General features: G+C 43.4%; 2 protein-coding genes across 3 annotated transcripts in view; one reads left to right on the top strand and one right to left on the bottom strand.

Annotated features, from left to right (window-relative positions):
• Positions 1–20,574, bottom strand: part of LOC139532064 (zinc finger E-box-binding homeobox 1-like) — an 87,467-nt gene that overhangs the window by 33,427 nt on the left and 33,466 nt on the right. The gene's annotated exons all lie outside the window — the stretch shown is intronic.
• LOC139531400 (uncharacterized) overlaps positions 1–20,574 on the top strand; it is a 45,718-nt gene that overhangs the window by 6,625 nt on the left and 18,519 nt on the right. Inside the window, exon 3 of the mRNA XM_071327850.1 lies at positions 19,257–19,366. Within this exon, the coding sequence (XP_071183951.1) occupies positions 19,257–19,366 (110 nt within the window). The remainder of the gene's footprint in view (positions 1–19,256; positions 19,367–20,574) is intronic.

Genomic DNA, 20,574 nt, shown 5'->3' with positions numbered 1-20,574 from the left:
ACACACACACCACTTATTTTAGAAAGGCCACGCAGCACAGCAACTCACAGAACAGCGCTGCCAGGCAGTCAACGGACGGTGAAAATACCACAGGCATCCCCCTCTAAAGAGAACAAACCAGCGCCGTCACAGTCTGCTGCAGAGCAAGGTACTTTGCTTTCCTCACGGAACCCACAAAAATTAAACAAACCAAACTAAAACAAAGCCGTGCCATTCAAAACCCAGTATGCAGACTCAAGGTGAGACGCCCTGTACTTGACTGAGGCAACGGTACTGTTATTTAAAACAAAACCATGCACTCCAGATAGGACTAGACAGGAAGGTCACCTAAACAGTTAGGTGACAAAACATATATTTTTTTAAATAAAAGGCACCTTCTCACCTCACTTCAAAAAGACACATACAGTGGGGAGAACAAGTATTTGATACACTGCCGATTTTGCAAGTTTTCCTACTTACAAAGCATGTAGAGGTCTGTAATTTTTATCATAGGTACACTTCAACTGTGAGAGACGGAATCTAAAACAAAAATCCAGAAAATCACATTGTATGATTTTTAAGTAAATAATTTGCATTTTATTGCATGACATAAGTATTTGATACATCAGAAAAGCAGAACTTAATATTTGGTACAGAAACCTTTGTGTGCAATTACAGAGATCATACGTTTCCTGTAGTTCTTGACCAGGTTTGCACACACTGCAGCAGGGATTTTGGCCCACTCCTCCATACAGACCTTCTCCAGATCCTTCAGGTTTCGGGGCTGTCGCTGGGCAATACGGACTTTCAGCTCCCTCCAAAGATTTTCTATTGGGTTCAGGTCTGGAGACTGGCTAGGCCACTCCAGGACCTTGAGATGCTTCTTACGGAGCCACTCCTTAGTTGCCCTGGCTGTGTGTTTTGGGTCGTTGTCATGCTGGAAGAACCAGCCACGACCCATCTTCAATGCTCTTACTGAGGGAAGGAGGTTGTTGGCCAAGATCTCGCGATACATGGCCCCATCCATCCTCCCCTCAATACGGTGCAGTCGTCCTGTCCCCTTTGCAGAAAAGCATCCCCAAAGAATGATGTTTCCACCTCCATGCTTCACGGTTGGGATGCTGTTCTTGGGGTTGTACTCATCCTTCTTCTTCCTCCAAACACGGCGAGTGGAGTTTAGACCAAAAAGCTCTATTTTTGTCTCATCAGACCACATGACCTTCTCCCATTCCTCCTCTGGATCATCCAGATGGTCATTGGCAAACTTCAGACGGGCCTGGACATGCGCTGGCTTGAGCAGAGGGATCTTGCGTGCGCTGCAGGATTTTAATCCATGACGGCATGGTGTGTTACTAATGGTTTTCTTTGAGACTGTGGTCCCAGCTCTCTTCAGGTCATTGACCAGGTCCTGCCGTGTAGTTCTGGGCTGATCCCTCACCTTCCTCATGATCATTGATGCCCCACGAGGTGAGATCTTGCATGGAGCCCCAGACCGAGGGTGATTGACCGTCATCTTGAACTTCTTCCATTTTCTAATAATTGCGCCAACAGTTGTTGCCTTCTCACCAAGCTGCTTGCCTATTGTCCTGTAGCCCATCCCAGCCTTGTGCAGGTCTACAATTTTATCCCTGATGTCCTTACACAGCTCTCTGGTCTTGGCCATTGTGGAGAGGTTGGAGTCTGTTTGATTGAGTGTGTGGACAGGTGTCTTTTATACAGGTAACGAGTTCAAACAGGTGCAGTTAATACAGGTAATGAGTGAAGAACAGGAGGGCTTCTTAAAGAAAAACTAACAGGTCTGTGAGAGCCGGAATTCTTACTGGTTGGTAGGTGATCAAATACTTATGTCATGCAATAAAATGCAAATTAATTACTTAAAAATCATACAATGTGATCTTCTGGATTTTTGTTTTAGATTCCGTCTCTTACAGTTGAAGTGTACCTATGATAAAAATTACAGACCTCTACATGCTTTGTAAGTAGGAAAACCTGCAAAATCGACAGTGTATCAAATACTTGTTCTCCCCACTGTATGTCTAACCAATATGAACCTTGATTATCCGACTTTCTCACGTTTGCTACAATAGCTGGGGCGGCAGGTAGCCTAGTTGTTAGAGCGTTGGACTAGTAACCGGAAGGTTGCAGGACCGAATCCCCGAGCTGTCAAGGTAAAAATCTGTCGCTCTGCCCCTGAACAAGGCAGTTAACCCACAGTTCCTAGGCTGTCATTGAAAATAAGAATTTGTTCTTAACTGACTTGTCTAGTTCAATAAAGGTTAAACAAAAAATGTGCTGAAGGAATGAGACTTGGAAGAGTGGCAATGCGAGACTAAACCAATGCAAATGCTGGGTTCCAGGAATTGTGATTATGGCCATTAGAGGCTGGTGGGAGGAGTTATAGGAGGACTGGGCTCATTGTAATGGCTGGAAGGGAATCAATGGAACAGAGTCAAACACGTTGTTTCCATGTGTTTGATATGTTTGGTACCATTTCATTCTAGCCATTAAAATGAGCCTGTTGTCCTATAGCTCCTCTTACCAGCCTCCTCTGATGGCCATGTATGATCAGTCACTTTATGAACTCTCTATCAGCCTCTTGCCGCAACAAAATATTTCACATGAAACCATGTGGTTTTGGAACACTTCACATGTGATATTTCACATCAAGTTTCAATGTGGATATTTTTCACATGAGGTGACACAGGTGATGCCCTGCAAACACAAATGAGTCGTTAGGATGTTCCCGGAACGTCACGCAGTCAAAGTGTTTCCAACTGATATATTTGACACACACAATTACATTGTGTATGTTTATTTATACAGCAATTATTATTCAACGTGTCCTCACCTGGGATTTGAACTCATAACCTTTTGGTTCACGGTATTCTGATCTTCCTGCTACAACGCCATATCAATAACACATTTTACTTGGATTCCTACACTTTGGACTTCAAAGCAAATCTCAGATTTGTGGGGGGAAAAAAATAGTATATTTATCATATTGATTCAGGAGTAACATTGAAACAGAATAATATGTCCCACCAACATTAACTATACAGAAAACCCTCAAATTCCTCAAATAAGTAAATGAAATCAACGATGAGAGAATAGTCAGATTAACTGATAACTAAAATAGCAGTGCAGATGGCACTCTTTGCTAAGTGCAGAGATGTATTATAGGTAATTAATCTGTAGGGGACTTCTGAGCACAGGAGGTTGGTGGCACCTTAATTGGGGAGGACGGGTTTGTGGTAATGGCTGGAGCGGAATTAGTGGAATGGTATCAAATACATCAAACACATGTGTTTGATGCCATTCCATTTGAACCGTCCTCCCCTCAGCAGCCTCCGCCGCATCTAAACATTTTACAGACTTTGTGGCGCAACAGAAAGTTCAGCTTACCACAAATTCAGAGATGTTGAGTTCAAATCCTAGGTGGGGTCATATTAAAATATCAGGTCTAAGTGATCATGTCAAATGTAATCATATTGATTAAAGATGTTTACAATATTTTATCTTGAACAGTGTATCACTTGCTTTTCAACGCCATGCCATTTTATTACTTACATTAACAAAAAAACAAACATGTGAAATAGCTGTTTTCACATGTTGAGCTGAAATGTTCACATGTCAAAACAAAACAGTTCACATGTATTACATGTACAGTTCACATGTTAACATCACCTTTTTTCATTAGGAGAATAACATGTTCACCTCACATGTTACAAACTTTCACATGTGAAAATCTAACTCTCACATGTGAAAAACATTCATATGTAGAAGTCGAATTTGCAGTTTTACATGTGAAAAGCATTCAAATGTTGTCACGTGTCGTTTCATATATTTACCAAGAAAAAAAGAAAAAAAGTTAAATAATTGATATTTTGTCTCTCTGTGTTTTCATAATTTTGAATGTACATGAACGTACTGTATCCCACCGAAGAAAGCATCCGAGCGAGCCAAACAGCGCCCCTCTGTCTCTGTAATTGTAGGACATCTATCTGATGCGGTCTGGTCATAAAGAGTATGACATTGTTCCTGCCCGTAGCATTGAATGCATGGGAAGCCAGTGTGCATTTGGCCTCCCTTGATAAAAAAGTATAAAATAATAGCCAATCTCCTCCCGGTATCGAACCAGGATCTGTAGTGATGCAACTAGCACTGCTATGCTGTGCCTTAGACCACTGTGTCACTACAGATCCTGGTTCGATACTGGGCTGTGTCGCAGCCGGCTGCGTCCGGGAGACCCATGAGGCGGCGCACAATTGGCCCAGCGTCATCCGGGTTAGGGGAGGGTTTGGGCGGCGAGGATGTCCTTGTCCCATTGCGCTCTAGCGACTCCTGTGGCGGCCCGGGCGCATGCACGCTGACACGGTCGCCAGTTGTACGGGGTTTCCTCTGACACATTGGTGCGGCTGGCTTCCGGGTTAAGCGAGCATTGTGTCAAGAAGCAGTGTGGCTTGGCAGAGTCGTGTTTCGGAGGACGCACGGCTCTCAACCTTAGCCTCTCCTGAGTATGTACGGGAGTTGCAGTGATGGGACAAGACTGTAACTACCAATTGGATATCACAAAATTGGGGAGAAAAAGGGGGTAAAAAAATATATATATATATTTTTAAAGACCAATCAGCGTTGAGCTAAACTGAGTGAGCTCAACTGTGAATGGTCCTGGCACACCAAAAGAAAAGTGTCAAGGGAAGCGGATTTGGATTTGTGTTCACTCCTATCACAAAGAAATACGTAATTGAACAACTTGAATTGTTGCATTCCGTTGTGTTGTTGTCTTCCGGTGGCTAGCTAGCAGCGGTGGAAAAAGTACCCAATTGTCATACTTGAGTAAAAGTACAGATACCTTAATAGAAAGTTACTCAAGTAAAAGTGAAAGTAGGCCAGTAAAATACTACTTGAGTAAAAGTGAAAGTATTTGGTTTTATACTTACGTATCAAGTAAAAGTATAAATAATTTAAGATTCCTATTATTTAGCAAAGCAGACGGCACAATTGTCTTGTTTAAAAAAAATGGATGCCAGGGGCACACTCCAACACTCAGACATTATTTACAAAAGATGCATATATTTAGTGAGTCCGCCAGACCAGAGGCAGTAGGGAATGACCACGTGTTCTCTTGACAAGTGCGTGATTTTGACTATTTTCCTGTTCTGCTAAGAATTTAAAATGTAATGAGTACTTTTGGTTGTCACGGAAAATGTATGGAGTAAAAAGTACAATATTTTCTTTAGGAATGTAGTGAAGTAGTAGTAAAAGTTGTCAAAAATATAAATAGTAAAGTAAAGTACAGATACCCCAAAAACTACTTAAGTAGTACTTTAAAGTATTTTTATTTTGTACTTTACACCACTGATAGCTAATATTGGCCCTTTCCTAAGTAAGCCATGGATTGAGATAGGGATTTGGACTTGTGGGTTTTACTTAATTCTCCGTACTGGCCAATGATTATAACGGCGATTCTGATCCAACCATAAAATACATTGTGAGGGCCTCCCGGGTGGCGCAGTGGTCTAGGGCACTGCATCGCAGCGCCAGCTGTGCCACCAGATACTCTGGGTTCGCGCCCAGGCTCTGTCGCAGCCGGCCGCGACCGGGAGGTCCGTGGGGCGACGCACAATTGGCCTAGCGTCGTCCGGGTTAGGGAGGGTTTGGCCGGTAGGGATATCCTTGTCTCATCGCGCACCAGGGCCGGGGGCAGTGCGCGCTAACCAAGGCAGCCAGGTGCGCGGCGTTTCCTCCGACACATTGGTGCAGCTGGCTTCCGAGTTGGAGGCGCGCTGTGTTAAGAAGCAGTGCGGCTTGGTTGGGTTGTGTTTCGGAGGACGTATGGCTTTCGACCTTCGTCTCTCCCGAGCCCGTACGGGAGTTGTAGCGATGAGACAAGATAGTAATTACTAACAATTGGATACCACGAAATTGGGGAGAAAAGGAGGAGAAAAAGGGGAGAAAAAATACATTGTGCCCCTGGACTGAGAGGATGGATGGTCAATATGTAGCTAGATGTAGGATAACGTTAACTACCTAACGTTGCCCATGAAAGGAAGTTAGGCTAGCGAGCAAGCATTTTAGCCAGTTAGCCTAGGACAACAAAAAATAAAAGCAAGTACAGAGTCATAAATCGTTTCGTCAACATGAACGAGAGGAGGATGGCATTGGTATTTCTCTACAAATCAGAACCATGGACAGCCACATCATATTTAGCTTACATAGATTGGACTAAATTATTTTAGGTATCTTTTAGTTGTCACTGTTGTAGATGAAGCATAGGGGATTTGATGATGTTGAATTTGAAATGTTGCTGGAATAGTGGAGGCAGCTCCTGTTTTCTTTGCGACTTGCAGTAACTCTCCGTTGTTCTAAATTAATAGTTGTTCAGAAGTCAGAAAATTGTCTGAAACATTTACTTTTTTGACCATGCTTTAGGTCATGTAACTGTTTGTGACATGCAATATGCTTTGTGGACTTCACCGTACAGAGGTTGCTCTCCGGTATTGTGATGAAATAAAGGTCTGGTTGAATTTATTCTGCCACTGTGTCTTCTTATTGTCTCGGCCATAGGCATATATTGGTAGGCTGTCATTGTAAAATAAGCATTTGTTCTTAACTGACTTGCCTAGTTAAATAATGGTTAAATAATACAAATAAAAAAATATCATGGTCGCATTACCCACGCATTGCTACTGCTACTTAGTCCAGAGGTTCTTAAACTTTTTGGGGCAGGGGACCCTTACTGTGTTAGCAAATTCATCAGGGACCCCCTCATAATGAGAACACAACTCGAGTGAGATAGAAATAGCATACACAGAGTTTTACTATAACTTTGGCAGTGCATGGCCGGACAAATCAAGTCTCGGGCCCTCTGAAGGAATTCTGTAATTCTACACATTTTGTCATGGGGCAGAGAGATGTTCTATTATTGCATCTTTAAAGATAATATCCTGCAATTCTAAAAAATCAAATAAAAAATTAGGGAGAGAGAAAATGTATCGGTTTTAGAGCTTAAATTACAGTGCATTTATGTAAAAATAAAAACATTTTGGGGGAATACAAGAAGTAGTTGAAAAATGTATAATTGGTGGAGTACTGTTGATAGAAATGTCCCTGTGAGCCTCCCAAGCCCATGTTGTCCAGGGTTAAGAACCTATATTGTAGATGAATAATATTACATTGTATAACACGCTCTGAACATATTCCATGGATCCCTTGGCTAAAATATGTTCAATCTGTTGTTAGTAATAATACTTTTTTATACGGCCGCGGACCCCTGCAATAACTCCGCGACCCCATTTTGAAAACCCCTGACTTAGCATATTCTCAGCCTAACATTCACCCATTCACCCACTTCACCACAGGTAGGCTATCCCAGCCATCAGAGCCCCCAACTCAGTGGAGATAGCCTGAGTGCAGTCATATCCAGCATCAGTTATCTTTCCATGACTACACAACACAGAAAGAATCATACAAGTCTGAATCACTGTTCTAAGTTTAATATTAGCCCTAAAAAGGAAGAGAAAAAAACAACGTTGCCATAATAGTAACACCTACACCAAGGGGGCTTCAGCAGTGAATCATTCAAATCTAAGAACCAGCATAGGGCTCCTCATATTCATCAAGTGAGGAGACAAAAGACTTGTCATCTTAATGGTGCTAATCAGCTTTAGCATAGAAGCTAATGAGTCTCCCCACAGGTCACACGCTCCTCCTACAGTATCTCTTCAGGTAGAGTGTGTTGAGGCTGAGGGCTCTACACTGCACTACAGTGGCTTGCGAAAGTATTCACCCCCTTGGCATTTTTCCTATTTTGTTGCCTTACATCCTGAAATTAAAATAGATATTTGGGGGGGGTTGTATCATTTCATTTACACAACATGCCTACCACTTTGAAGATGCAAAATAGTTTATATTGTGAAACAAACAGGAAATGAGACAAAAAAAGTGAAAACTTGAGCGTGCATAACTATTCACACCCCCAAAGTCAATACTTTGTAGAGACACCTTTTGCAGCAATTACAGCTGCAAGTCTCTTGGTGTGTGTCTCAATAAGCTTGGCACATCTAGCCACTGGGATTTTTGCCCATTCTTCAAGGCAAAACTGCTACAGCTACTTCAAGTTGGATGGGTTACGCTGGTGTACAGCAATCTTTAAGTCATACTACAGATTCTCAATTGGATTGAGGTCTGGGCTTTAACCTGTCTCGGACTGTCTCGGACAGTTAAAGCATTAGGAAGTGAAAAATAACTCATATCCCACTGTGCATTCGATAGGGGTGAGTTCAAAAACTACAAACCTCAGATTTCCCACTTCCTGTTTGGATTTTTTCTCAGGTTTTTGCCTGCCATATGAGTTCTGTTATACTCACAGACATCATTCAAACAGTTTTAGAAACTTCAGAGTGTTTTCTATCCAATACTAATTATAATATGCATATATTAGCATCTGGGACTGAGTAGGAGGCAGTTCACTCTGGGCACGCTATTCATCCAAAAGTGAAAATGCTGCCCCCTATCCCAAACAAGTTTAAACTAGGCCACTCCAAGACATTTAAAATGTTTCCCCTTAAACCACTCGAGTGTTGCTTTAGCACTATGCTTAGGGTCATTGTCCTGCTGGAAGATGAATATCTGTCCCAGTCTCAAATCTCTGGAAGACTGAAACAGGTTTCCCTCAAGAATTTCCCTGTATTTAGCACCATCCATCATTCCTTCAATTCTGACCAGTTTCCCAGTCCCTGCCGATGACATGATGCTGCCACCACCATGCTTCGCTGTGGGGATGGTGTTCTCAGGTTGATACGAAGTGTTGGGTTTGCGCCAGACATAGCGTTTTCTTTGATGGCCAAAAAGCATAATTTTCGTCTCATCTGACCAGAGTACCTACTTCCATATGTTTGGGGAGTCTCCCACATGCCTTTTGGCGAACACCAAATGTGTTTGCTTATTTTTTTCTTTAAGCAATGGCTTTTTTTCTGGCCACTGTTCCGTAAAGCCCAGCTCTGTGGAGTGTACGGCTTAAAGTGGTCCTATGGACAGATACTCCAATCTCCGCTGTGGAGCTTTGCAGCTCCTTCAGGGTTATCTTTGGTCTCTTTGTTGCCTCTCTGATTAATGCCCTCCTTGCCTGGTCCATGAGTTTTGGTGGGCTGCCCTCTCTTGGCAGGTTTGTTGTGATGCCATATTCTTTCCGTGGGATGTTCAAAGTTTTGGATATTTTTTAAAAACCCAACCCTGATCTGTACTTCTCCACAAATTTGTCCCTGACCTGTTTGGAGAGCTCATTGGTCTTCATGGTGCTGCTTGCTTATTGGTGACCCTTGCTTAGTGGTGTTGCAGACTCTGGGGCCTTTCGAAACAGGTGTATATATACTGAGATCATGTGACACTTAGATTGCACACAGGTGGACTTTATTTAACTAATTATGTGACTTCTGAAAGTAATTGGTTGTACCAGATCTTTTTTAGGAGCTTCATAGCAAAGCGGGTGAATACATATGCACGCATCACTTTACCGTTTATTTTTTAGAATTTTTTGAAACAAGTAATTTTCTTCATTTCACTTCACCAATTTGGACTATTTTGTGTATGTCCATTACATGAAATCCAAATAAAATTACAGGTTGTAATGAAACAAAATAGGTAAAACGCCAAGGGGGATGAATACTTTTGCAAGGCACTGTACATCAGGGAGGGAGGTTAATGGAGATAATGCTTCTTCCACCGTTTTAATGTTGTCAACTTGAGTACGACTTCCAACTTCATTGGCTGATCCCTCCTCGTGACCCTGTTGGAGTCATGTCCAACCGGGTTATCAGAGGGATCAGCCAACTGTAAAAAAGAAAATAGACTACTTCACACCGGGGATAGGCTCAATGGCGCTGCCCATGCTGTCACATGCTATAACGGTACAGATACAAAGATGAACGCTCTATCTATATCTATGGGAGAAAGGCTTTTCAATAGGGCTGTGACGATACCAGTATATTTCTACCATGGCATAAATGAGAACACGAAACAGACAAACTTTTTGGGTCCTTTAAAAAACATGCTGTATGTAAAATAGTGTGCTATAGCTTGGAAAATAAATAAATACGACTCTGGACAACACAACATAATGATGTTTGTTTCCAACACTGGGGCATGTTTTCATAAAGAAGTTAAATCTGATTTGTGTTTTGTTTTTCCGCGCCACGATACCAACGAGTATGGCGATACTGGTATCGTCCTGGCGCTACTTTTCAATAACTCCAGGAAAGGAATGACCTCTCACTGAAGAAAGAATCCTTGTTGTTTAGGTTAGGAATACAAAAACATTACAGAACATGAGAAAACTATTTGATAAAGTGTTTAAGTTTAACCTGAAATACCTGAAGAAGACATAGCATAGGCCTAATTCGCATATAAGAAAAGCTGTAGACTACTAGTACCTGGAGATAAAACCTTTAAACCACATAGGCCTACCCAATGAACATTAAGATGAGCCACAGCCACACATAGACAATCTTTGTCCTCAGCTAGTAGTGTTTGCCTGGCTCTCCAGAGCTCTTCTAAATAAGGCCAGGTAGACCGGTGTAAGTGATGTTAGCTGGGCTACTCCACCACTCAGAGCTCAGACACGTTCCTCAGAAATGCCCCTGCCTGCCAAGGTGTTTACACTCACACGCTACCTGTTTACGTTAGAGGTGAGACAACCCCATCCACAGCAATAACAGCGTACCTTAATAAGCTGCTCACCTCGTAAGGGAATGGAATGAGCAGTGGGTGGGTGGGTGGGTGGGTGGTTGGTGGGCAAACTCTGTGTGTGCGTAGGTGCATGTGGGTGTATATGTTTGTGTACTTCTACGCGGGCTGGAGAATGTGTGCGTATGGCAGTGCATTACGCTACACAGGCAGGGGAAAGTGTGTGCGTGCTGTGGCCTACATGAAGCTGTTAAAAGGCATGCCTGGTATGTAAAAAGCCCTCCATCACTATCAGCAGTAGATGGAGCACACTGTGTCACATGACCTCAACAAGGACAAGCTTCAAGGGAGTGGACAGTCATATGCACACACACACACACACACACACACACACACACACACACACACACACACACACACACACACACACACACACACACACACACACACACACACACACACACACACACACACACACACACACACACACACACACACACACCTCTATAGGCCAACCTAGTCACATAGCCCAGCACTTTACATTTGAATATGAACATTCGCAACACCCCTTACCCCACACACACACATACAAGTCCTAACACTATGCAGGTCCATACTGAGACCTGATGTTATCGTTCCATTGTTTTATCGGTTGTACTGGGTGGAGTCTAGCTGTTTTTTTATAGACTGTCTATATAAAGCCAAGGTGGCTGTGAGTGTTCTAGCAGGGCAGTGAGATGTAGAGGAGAGGAAACAGCTGGCGTAGCCTCTGGGAGGTACAGTACCTGCACCTTCGCTCCAGCAACCTCTCACGGCCTGGTCTGCTTCACTTCTCTCACCACCTCCCTTTATTTATCTTGCCCTAGAACTCTCCTTCTCTTTTCTACCTTTCATACCTCTCCAGCTGGTACAGGTTTTGTTTAGTCAGCCAGTTTGAGAGAAACCTGATGGCTTCAGTTACTAAAAAAACACACCGCAACAACAACACCAGCTACACAGCAATCCAAATATTGTGATAGCAATATCACTATCACACACCTGGATAAACAACTCTTCCTCTCCTGGGGAACCGGTTTAACTGTAACACCTCTAGAGGGAAATATTTAACTGTAACACCGTACAGATCCACATACACTGAAAAAGCAGTTAAATACATAGGCCTAACTACTTCACGCCTTCAAACCCCTCCACCCTCAGAGGTGACAGAATATGTTGTCCAGTGTCCCTCTCCACTGTCAGATCTCACTGAGAGAAACAGACAGACAGGGGCAGTGAGTGAACACCAATTTAAATTTCTCTTAATTTTCCCTTACCCTTGGTTACTTTTCTCTGACATTTCCCCCCCTAACTGACACTTGATGCGAGAGAGAGGACAGAGGAGGTTGTCTCTGGGTGGCTAATATTAGAGCAGCTTCCTGGTGCTTTCCAGGCATGTACTGATGTGCCATTGATTGTCTGAACAAACACACACACCATTGGGCACACGGCATCACCATCACCCGGAATCAGATCAGCTGTTTCAATTGCTGCTTTGCTCTCACCACTTTGAATAGCCTAGCTAGCTAATAATCATGATAGGACAGAAAAGATGAAAAAAAAGTATTCTCCATCGTCCGTCCATACACTGTCCGTATACTATTTCTGTAGCCTAATACATGGCTAAAGTGTGAAGCCTGGCCAGCACTCAGCTGTTGCAGTCTAGGAGCAGGAGACTGAACATTCCAAGCCCTATTATCCTTGCTAGTGTGACTGTAGAGGAGGTGGAGTAGAGTAGAGTAGGGTACGGTAGAGTAGTAGAGTAGGGCCGTGGGTGAGGGGGAAAGGCCATTGGACATCATGCGAGAAGTACGTAGGGCAGGTGGTGTGATACTACCGAGCCATAGTAACAAACAGTAGAGTGCATGTGCACACAAACACACGTCTATTGCCATTCTCTTTCACCTCAACAGCACCCTGTCAAGTCAATGTCCTCCTGCTAATGTAACACAACAGGTTCACAGGTGATGTGGTAAGAGTAGGCAGTACAGTACTAGACTACTAGAAGGCACTGTGGTTCTCTGCAATCCATGCATTATCAGTCAGCAGAGCAGTCACACACTTCACATACCTGCCAGATGTAGGAAAATCCAGTGAAAAGGCATGGACACACATATAGGCATGGACACACACATGCAAATGTATGCACACACACATACACACACAGTCTTGTACAGCTAACCTTGTGGGGACACACAATTCAGTCCCATTCAAAATCCTATTTTTCCTAACCCCTAACCATACTAACCGTACTCTTACCCTTACCCTAACCGTATTACTAACCCTAACCTTAACCCAAAAACCTAACCTTAACCCTAACCCTAAATCTAATCCTAGCTCCTAACCCTAACCCTTAACGTAATTCTAACGCTAACACTAATTCTAACCTTAACCCTAAACTCCCTAGAAATAGCATTTGACCTCCCCAGCTGGTCAGATTTGTGTTTGTTTACTATTCTTATGGGGACCACACACACAAACACACAAGCATAGACACACACACAAGGCAATAACAGTTTATTTCCTCAGAGCTTACACACACACACACACACACTCCCCCCTCTGTCGTTTTCTTAATATCTAAAATCACTTCCATATCACAGAGCCGAGCCCCCCTACCACCCTCGCATGTATCCCCCTCTCTCTTCTTCACCCTGTGGATCTGGCTACAGATGGAGAGTAAAGAGGGGACAGAGAGATTTTTTTTAAATTACGAGAGGGAAGGGGGGAGTAGGCAGCTATGCGACAGGGGCGTGAGGAAGGGGAGGAGGGAGAATCCACCAAGAAACTGCTAATGACTTACAAAGACAAAGCTGGCCTGTCGGATACAATGCTCATCTGTGCCTGGAACTGCCCGAGGGAGGCAGTGTCACAAACAGTCAGAGTCTGTGACTCCCTGCCCTGCCAAGCAGAGCAGGGAGGGAGGGACCATAATATACTATAACATTTGAAATGTCTCTATTCTTTTGAAACTTTAGTAAGTGTAATGTTCACTGTTCGTTCTGATTATTTATTTCACCTTTGTTTTATCTATTTCACTTGCTTTGGCAATGTAAACATGTTTCCCATGCCAATAAAGCCCTTTGAATTTAACTGAATAGCGAGAGAGAGAGAGAGAGAGAGGACTGTAAGAACAGAAAAATTTGGAAAGAGTAGACAAAAATGAACTAGAAGAAATAGAGTCAGTGAGCGAGACTTGACAGAGAGGAAAGAGAGTTAAAGGAAATCACACTACAAACTATCACCGTCAGGCACTTAAGGAAATCATGAATGTCATGGATATATTGGAATTAGCACCTGGATGTTCCACAGCGCTACTGGCAAAATATTCTGTGGACAAATTAAACTACATTTGAGTTGTTTTGGAAGGAACACAAAACACTATGTGTGGAGAAGAAAAAGGCACAGCACACCAACAACAAAACCTCATCCCAACTGTAAAGTATGATGGAGGGAGCATCATGGTTTGGGGCTGCCTCAGGGCCTGGACAGCTTGCTATCATCGACGGAAAAAGGAATTCCCAAGTTTATCAAGACATTTTGCAGGAGAATGTTAGGCAATCTGTCCGCCAATTGAAGCTCAACAGAAGTTAGGTGATGCAACAGGACAATGACCCAAAACACAGAAGTAAATCAACAACAGAAGAAAATACACCTTATGGAGTGGCCCAGTCAGAGCCCTGACCTCAACCCGATTGAGATGCTGTGGCATGACCTCAAGAGAGCAGTTCACACCAGACATCCCAAGAATATTGCTTAACTGAAACAGTTTCGTAAAGAGGAATTGTCCAAAATTCCTCGTGACCGTTGTGCAGGTCTGATCCGCAACTATAGAACACGTTTGGTTGAGGTTATTGCTGCCAAAGGAGGGCCAACCAGTTAGGGTTCACATAATTTCCCCACCATGCACTGTGAATGTTTACACGGTGTGTTCAATAAAGACATGAAAACGTATATTTTTTTGTGTGTTATTAGTTTAAGCAAACTGTGTTTGTCTATTGTTATAACCTAGTTGAAGATCAGATCAAATTGTATGACCAATTTATGCAGAAATCCAGGTATTTCCAAAGGGTTCACATACTTTTTCTTGTAGATTATCAGACACGCAACAAGGTCTGATTTCATTATTACTGAAACAGGATCCATGTGGTGTATATATAAAGATCCAGTCCATTTAAAAAAATTGAAGGACTCATATACTTCAGTGTTGTGATGCAAAAATTCAAGGTTTTGTCAGATATTTATCCTAATCAGACAGGTTTTTTACATGGACGATACATTGGAGATAATATAAGATCATCTCCAAAATATAGTTATTTTTTTAAACAAGCCTCAAAGTTGGTTGCAATTTCAGTTTAATCCACCTTAAAAAACAGAAATAATACAACTCAAATATACTAACCATCACTCCTGTGTTCCAATGTCACGTTGTGTTAGCTAATCCAATCCAATTTTAAAAGGCCAACATCATTAGAAAACCCTTTTGCAATTATGTTAGCACAGCTTAAAACTGTTGTCCTGATTAAAGAAGCAATAAAACTGGCCTTCTTTAGACTAGTTGAGTATCTGGAGCAGCAGCATTTGAGGGTTCGATTACAGGCTCAAAATGGCCAGAAACAAAGACCTTTCTTCTGAAACTCGTCAGTCTGTTCTTGTTCTGAGAAATTAAGGCTATTCCATGTGAGAAATTGCCAAAAAACTGAAGATCTGGTACAACGCTGTACCTCCCTTCACAGAACAGCACAAACTTTCTCTAACCAGAATAGAAAGAGGAGTGGGAGGCCCCGGTGCCCAACTGAGCAAGAGGACAAGTACTTTAGAGTGTCTAGTTTGAGAAACAGATACCTCACAACTCCTCAACTGGCAGCTTCATTAAATAGTACCCGCAAAACACCAGTCTCAACATCAATAGTGAAGAGGCGACTCCGGGATGCTGGCCGAAGACGGCTAGGCGAACCGAACTAGTGTGCTCGCATACTCCCTTAAAAGACCTTCACCTGAAAAACAAGACCATTTTTGAGATGCCGTAGCCAGTATTCACTTCCTCAAAATAGTCTGAATTAATCTAAGTTTGGCGGGTCATGTTTCGGAGGACGCATGACTCGACCTTCGCCTCTCCCCAGCCCGTTGGGACGAGACAAGATCGTAATTGAATATCACGAAATTTAGGGGAAAAAGGGGGTAAAATGCAAATTATTATTAATAATAATAATATATGCACAAACTCTTATGAATTGTTTCGGCTGGGAAGCATGCGGACGACTTTAGACTGAGAGAAGACGATGTGATAAGGAGATATAGCTTACTGAAAGTGCACCCAGAGTTCCAGGGTGGCAGTAGTGATGGTAGTCCATGTAACCCTGTCTCTGTCTGTCTCAGAGGGGTTGAGTTAAATGCGGAAGACACATTTCGGTTGAATGCATTCAGTTGTGCAACTGGCACCCCCTTCACCTTTCCTCTTCTCTGTGGTTCCCTGGTCCCCAGTTAAAGGTCAGGTGTTGATGCGGTGGCAGAGTAGTAGTCAGACGGCCTGACAGATGCCTTGCTGAGCAGAGCCCCAGGGGCAGGTCAAAACCACCACACAGGTTGCTCACACACACACATGCACGCACACACTCACAACTGGACACACGCACACACACACACTGAAACAGGAGGAAACGTTGAAATAACGAAACAGAAGTGACTTTTTGTTTGTCTGCAAAATTGTATTTCTACAACCCTTGCAACCTGCACGTTAGAATTATGATCAGCACACCTATGAAACCCCGACAACCAGGATTCATGTAGACAGCCTAGCTTGACTAATTCTGACACCTACACAAATGGCATATATAAGCCTTTTTTTATTTATATCTGAGAAAATGCTTTGTCAAATTTCTAAGGACGTTTGAGAAATCTCCCCTTCTCTCGGTTCTAGAATGTCAGCCGTCACAGATGACCCTCCGATGACCTCACTTCCTGCTTACAAACCCTGCCTACCCCCTTCACAATGCTACAAGCTGTGCTGCTGTTCTCATGTGACATTAGCCACTTGTTACTAGGCAGAGCTGTAAGAAAGGGTTAACGCCATCAACTTTAATCAACAAAGAGTCCTTCTGTCAACCCTACCATACCCCACACAGACCCCCACAACTCCCTACCACTCTGCCCCAGGCGTAGTCCCCCCTCACTGGGCTTTCAAGCAGGGTTAAGCACCCCCAGACACCAGCCCTAGCCCCAGCACCAGCGTATCCTTCAGCCCTACCCCGATCATTAGAGCGGTCAGCCAGCACAGCTAAGACCATTACACTGCTCCTAAATGACCAGGACAACCATCACTTAAACCCTCCATCGGGCCGGCTGGGGAAATCTGTCTTGTTAAACCAGGTGAGGGGGGAGATGGAGAAAGTGAAAACGAGGTTGACTTGAAAAAGCCTTTCCCTGATGACACCTTCAATCACTGTGCTGTTCTGTGCTGGGAGTGACTGACAAACTCTATGGGTGTCTACAATAGGATCTTAATTTGAGCCAGTTTGCTACAACAGGAAAATAATCCTGCAGCAACAGGAAAGGTGAATTATTATGTGCATTATAATTAATGGACATTTTTGTAGTAATTTTTTCCTAATTACAAAGTAGAAATGACAAACTTCAGAAGGCTTTGCAAACCTCAAATACACTACAAGATTTAAATGTCATGCATTGCAGGAAGGTTCTCCTGCAACAGGGTGATTCAATTAAGCTCCTACATCTGTATAGGAGACTAACACACACATTAACCCCATCATTTCTTAACATTAGAATGACGAATGAAAAATAAGAAATCGTACCTCAATGAAACATGGTCTTATATTAGCCTACAGTGCATTTCGGAAAGTATTCAGACCCCTTAACTTGTTCCACATTTTGTTACGTAACAGCCTTATTCTAAAATGTATTAAAATCGTTTTTTCCCCAATCAATATACACACAATACCCCATAATGACAAAGCAAAAAAAGGTTTTTAGAAATGTTTGCAAATGTATTAAAAATATAAAACTGAAATATCACATTTACATAAGTATTCATGCCCTTTACTCAGTACTTTGTTGAAGCACCTTTGGCAGCGATTACAGCCTCAAGTCTTCTTGGGTATGGAGCTACAAGCCTGGCACACTTATATTTGGGGAGTTTCTCCTATTCTGCTCTGCAGATCCTCTCAAGCTATGTCAGGTTAGATGGGGAGCATCACTGCACAGCTATTTTCAGGTACCTCCAGAGATGTTAGATGGGGTTCAAGTCCGTGCTCTGGCTGGGCCACTCAAGGACATTCAGAGTTTTGTCCCGAAGCCACTCCTGCGTTTTCTTGGCTGTGTGCTTAGGGTCGTTGTCCTGTTGGTAGGTGAACCTTTCATCAAGGAACTCTCTGTACTTTGCTCCGTTCATATTTCCCTCGATCCTGACTAGTCCCGCAGTCCCTGCCGCTGAAAAACATCCCCACAGCATGATGCTGCCACCACGATGCTTCACCGTAGGGATGGTGCCAGGTTTCCTCTAGACGTGACGCTTGGCATTCAGGCCAAAGAGTTCAATCTTGTTTTCATCAGACCAGAGAATCTTGTTTCTCATGGTCTAAGAGTCTTTAGGCAAACTCCAAGCGGGCTGTCATATGCCTTTTACTGAGGAGTAGCTTCCGTCTGGCCACTCTACCATAAAGGCCTGATTGGTGGAGTGCTGCAGAGATGGTTGTCCTTCTGGAAGGTTCTCCCATCTCCACAGAGGAACTCTGGAGCTCTGTCAAAGTGACAGATCAGGTTGTTGGTCAGTTCCCAGACCAAGGCCCATCTCCCCAGATTGGCCAGGCAGCCAGCTCTATGAAGAGACTTGGTGGTTCCAAACTTCTTCCATTTAAGAATGATAGAGGCCACTGTGTTCTTGGGACCTTCAATGCTGCAGACATTTTTGGTACCCTTCCCCAGATCTGTGCCACGACACAATCCTGTCTCAGAGCTCTACGGACAATTCCTTCGACCTCATGGCTTGGTTTTTGCTCTGACATGCACTGTCAACTGTGGGACCTTAAATATTTTTAATTTAACCATAATTTAACTAGGCAAGTCAGTTAAGAACAAATTCTTATTTACAATGACGGCCTACCGGGGAACAGTGGGTTAACTGCCTTGTTCAAGAACAGAACATCCGATTTTTACCTTGTCAGCAACCTTTCGGTTACTGGCCGAACTCTCAATCCACTAGGCTACCTGCTGCCCCATTGACAGGTGTGCCTTTCCAAATCATGTCCAATCAATTGAATTAACACAGTTAGACTCTAATCAAGTTGTAGAAACATCTCAAGGATGATCAATGGAAACAGGATCCACCTGAGCTCAATTTGAGTCTCATAGCAAAGGGGCTGAATACTTAGGTAAATAAGGTAAATCCGTTTTTCATTTTTAATACATTTGCAAAGTTTTCTAAAAACCTGTTTTCACTTTGTCATTATGGGGTATTGTGTGTAGATTGAGGAGGAATATTTTATTTAAATACATTTTAGAGTAAGGTGTCAAGTATATTCCTCTCTGCTCCCGCGCCTCAGCCGGCTCGTCAGGTTCCCGTGCCTCATCAGAAGTGTCCGGCCCACTCCTGGTCCCAGGGACCGTCCCTCTGGTCGGCGTCCTGCGGCTGGAGCCACGCGTCAAAGCGGGGGTACTGTCACGTATACTCCCTTTCCGGCGTTTGAGGTCAACAGGCTGCTCATTATTACGCACACCTGTCACCATCGTTACACGTCCCAGCGCCTCATCAGACTCATCAGGACTCCATCACCTGCCACCTTCCCTATATATGTCACCCCATTTGGTTCTTTCCCTAGGCGGTGTTGTTTCTGTTCCAGTGTTCATGTCTGTACGTTACCTGTGTGTTTTGTTTTATGTTAATTTATTTATTAAATACACTCCCTGAACTTGCTTCCCTACTCCCAGTGTACACATTACATAAGGCTGTAACATCATTTTCGGGGGAAAAAGTCAAGGTACCTGAATACTTTCCAAATGCACTGTAAATGCCCTTTCCCTGCACTGGTGCTGATGTGAACAACAGAGTCAAATAGCTGTCTTAGCAGGTAAGCTCTGTCATCAGTTATTGACGTATTAACAGCCTTCTGGTGTGTAACAGACAAAAGAAGTGCCGCACTACACAGTGGAGGTGTGTGTGTGTGTGTGTGTGTGTGTGTGTGTGTGTGTGTGTGTGTGTGTGTGTGTGTGTGTGTGTGTGTGTGTGTGTGTGTGTGTGTGTGTGTGTGTGTGTGTGTGTGGTGTGTGTGTGTGTGTGTGTGTGTTGTGGAGCTGGAGGGGGGGTCATTACCACTGGCAGAGGGACCATTAGCTTTCTGTGGCAGAAATCGAAGAGAGCATCAACACTCTCTGGGGGCAGTCGATAGGCACAGATCTCTCATTCCCTCTCCCTCCCTCCCTGACTGCCTGCCTCTGACCCAGCCAGTACTAATAAGAGCATAGCCCTGCTCTATCTAGGCCCCACCCATCTGATATAACCTGACACAAACACAGAGAGGTCAAGGATACGAACTATGAATACTTATCTTGCCTCAATTTCTCCATATAATCTGTCCTACAGTATATCAGGAGTTCAGTATGGTGGCTGCACAGGGACAAACATAGCACTGACTGTGTGAACTGAACTTCCCTGGCTGGGGGAATTCCATGAGGCAATGTGACCGTGAACAGTGGCCTTCCTGTTTACCACTTTTTTTGCTCTCATCGACCAATAGAAAGAGGAAATAAAGAATGTTCTATGCAGAGTGAAGGATGAGCAGCTACTAGACTGGTCATACCAATGTGAGATTGACTAGAAGTGATGGGAGTCTAATGATTTTTTGTGACTTTGTGGCTGTGCTA

Source organism: Salvelinus alpinus, chromosome 10 (assembly GCF_045679555.1).
Source record: "Salvelinus alpinus chromosome 10, SLU_Salpinus.1, whole genome shotgun sequence".
Classification (NCBI taxonomy): Eukaryota; Metazoa; Chordata; class Actinopteri; order Salmoniformes; family Salmonidae; genus Salvelinus; species Salvelinus alpinus.
This window is presented reverse-complemented; position numbering and strand designations above follow the sequence as displayed.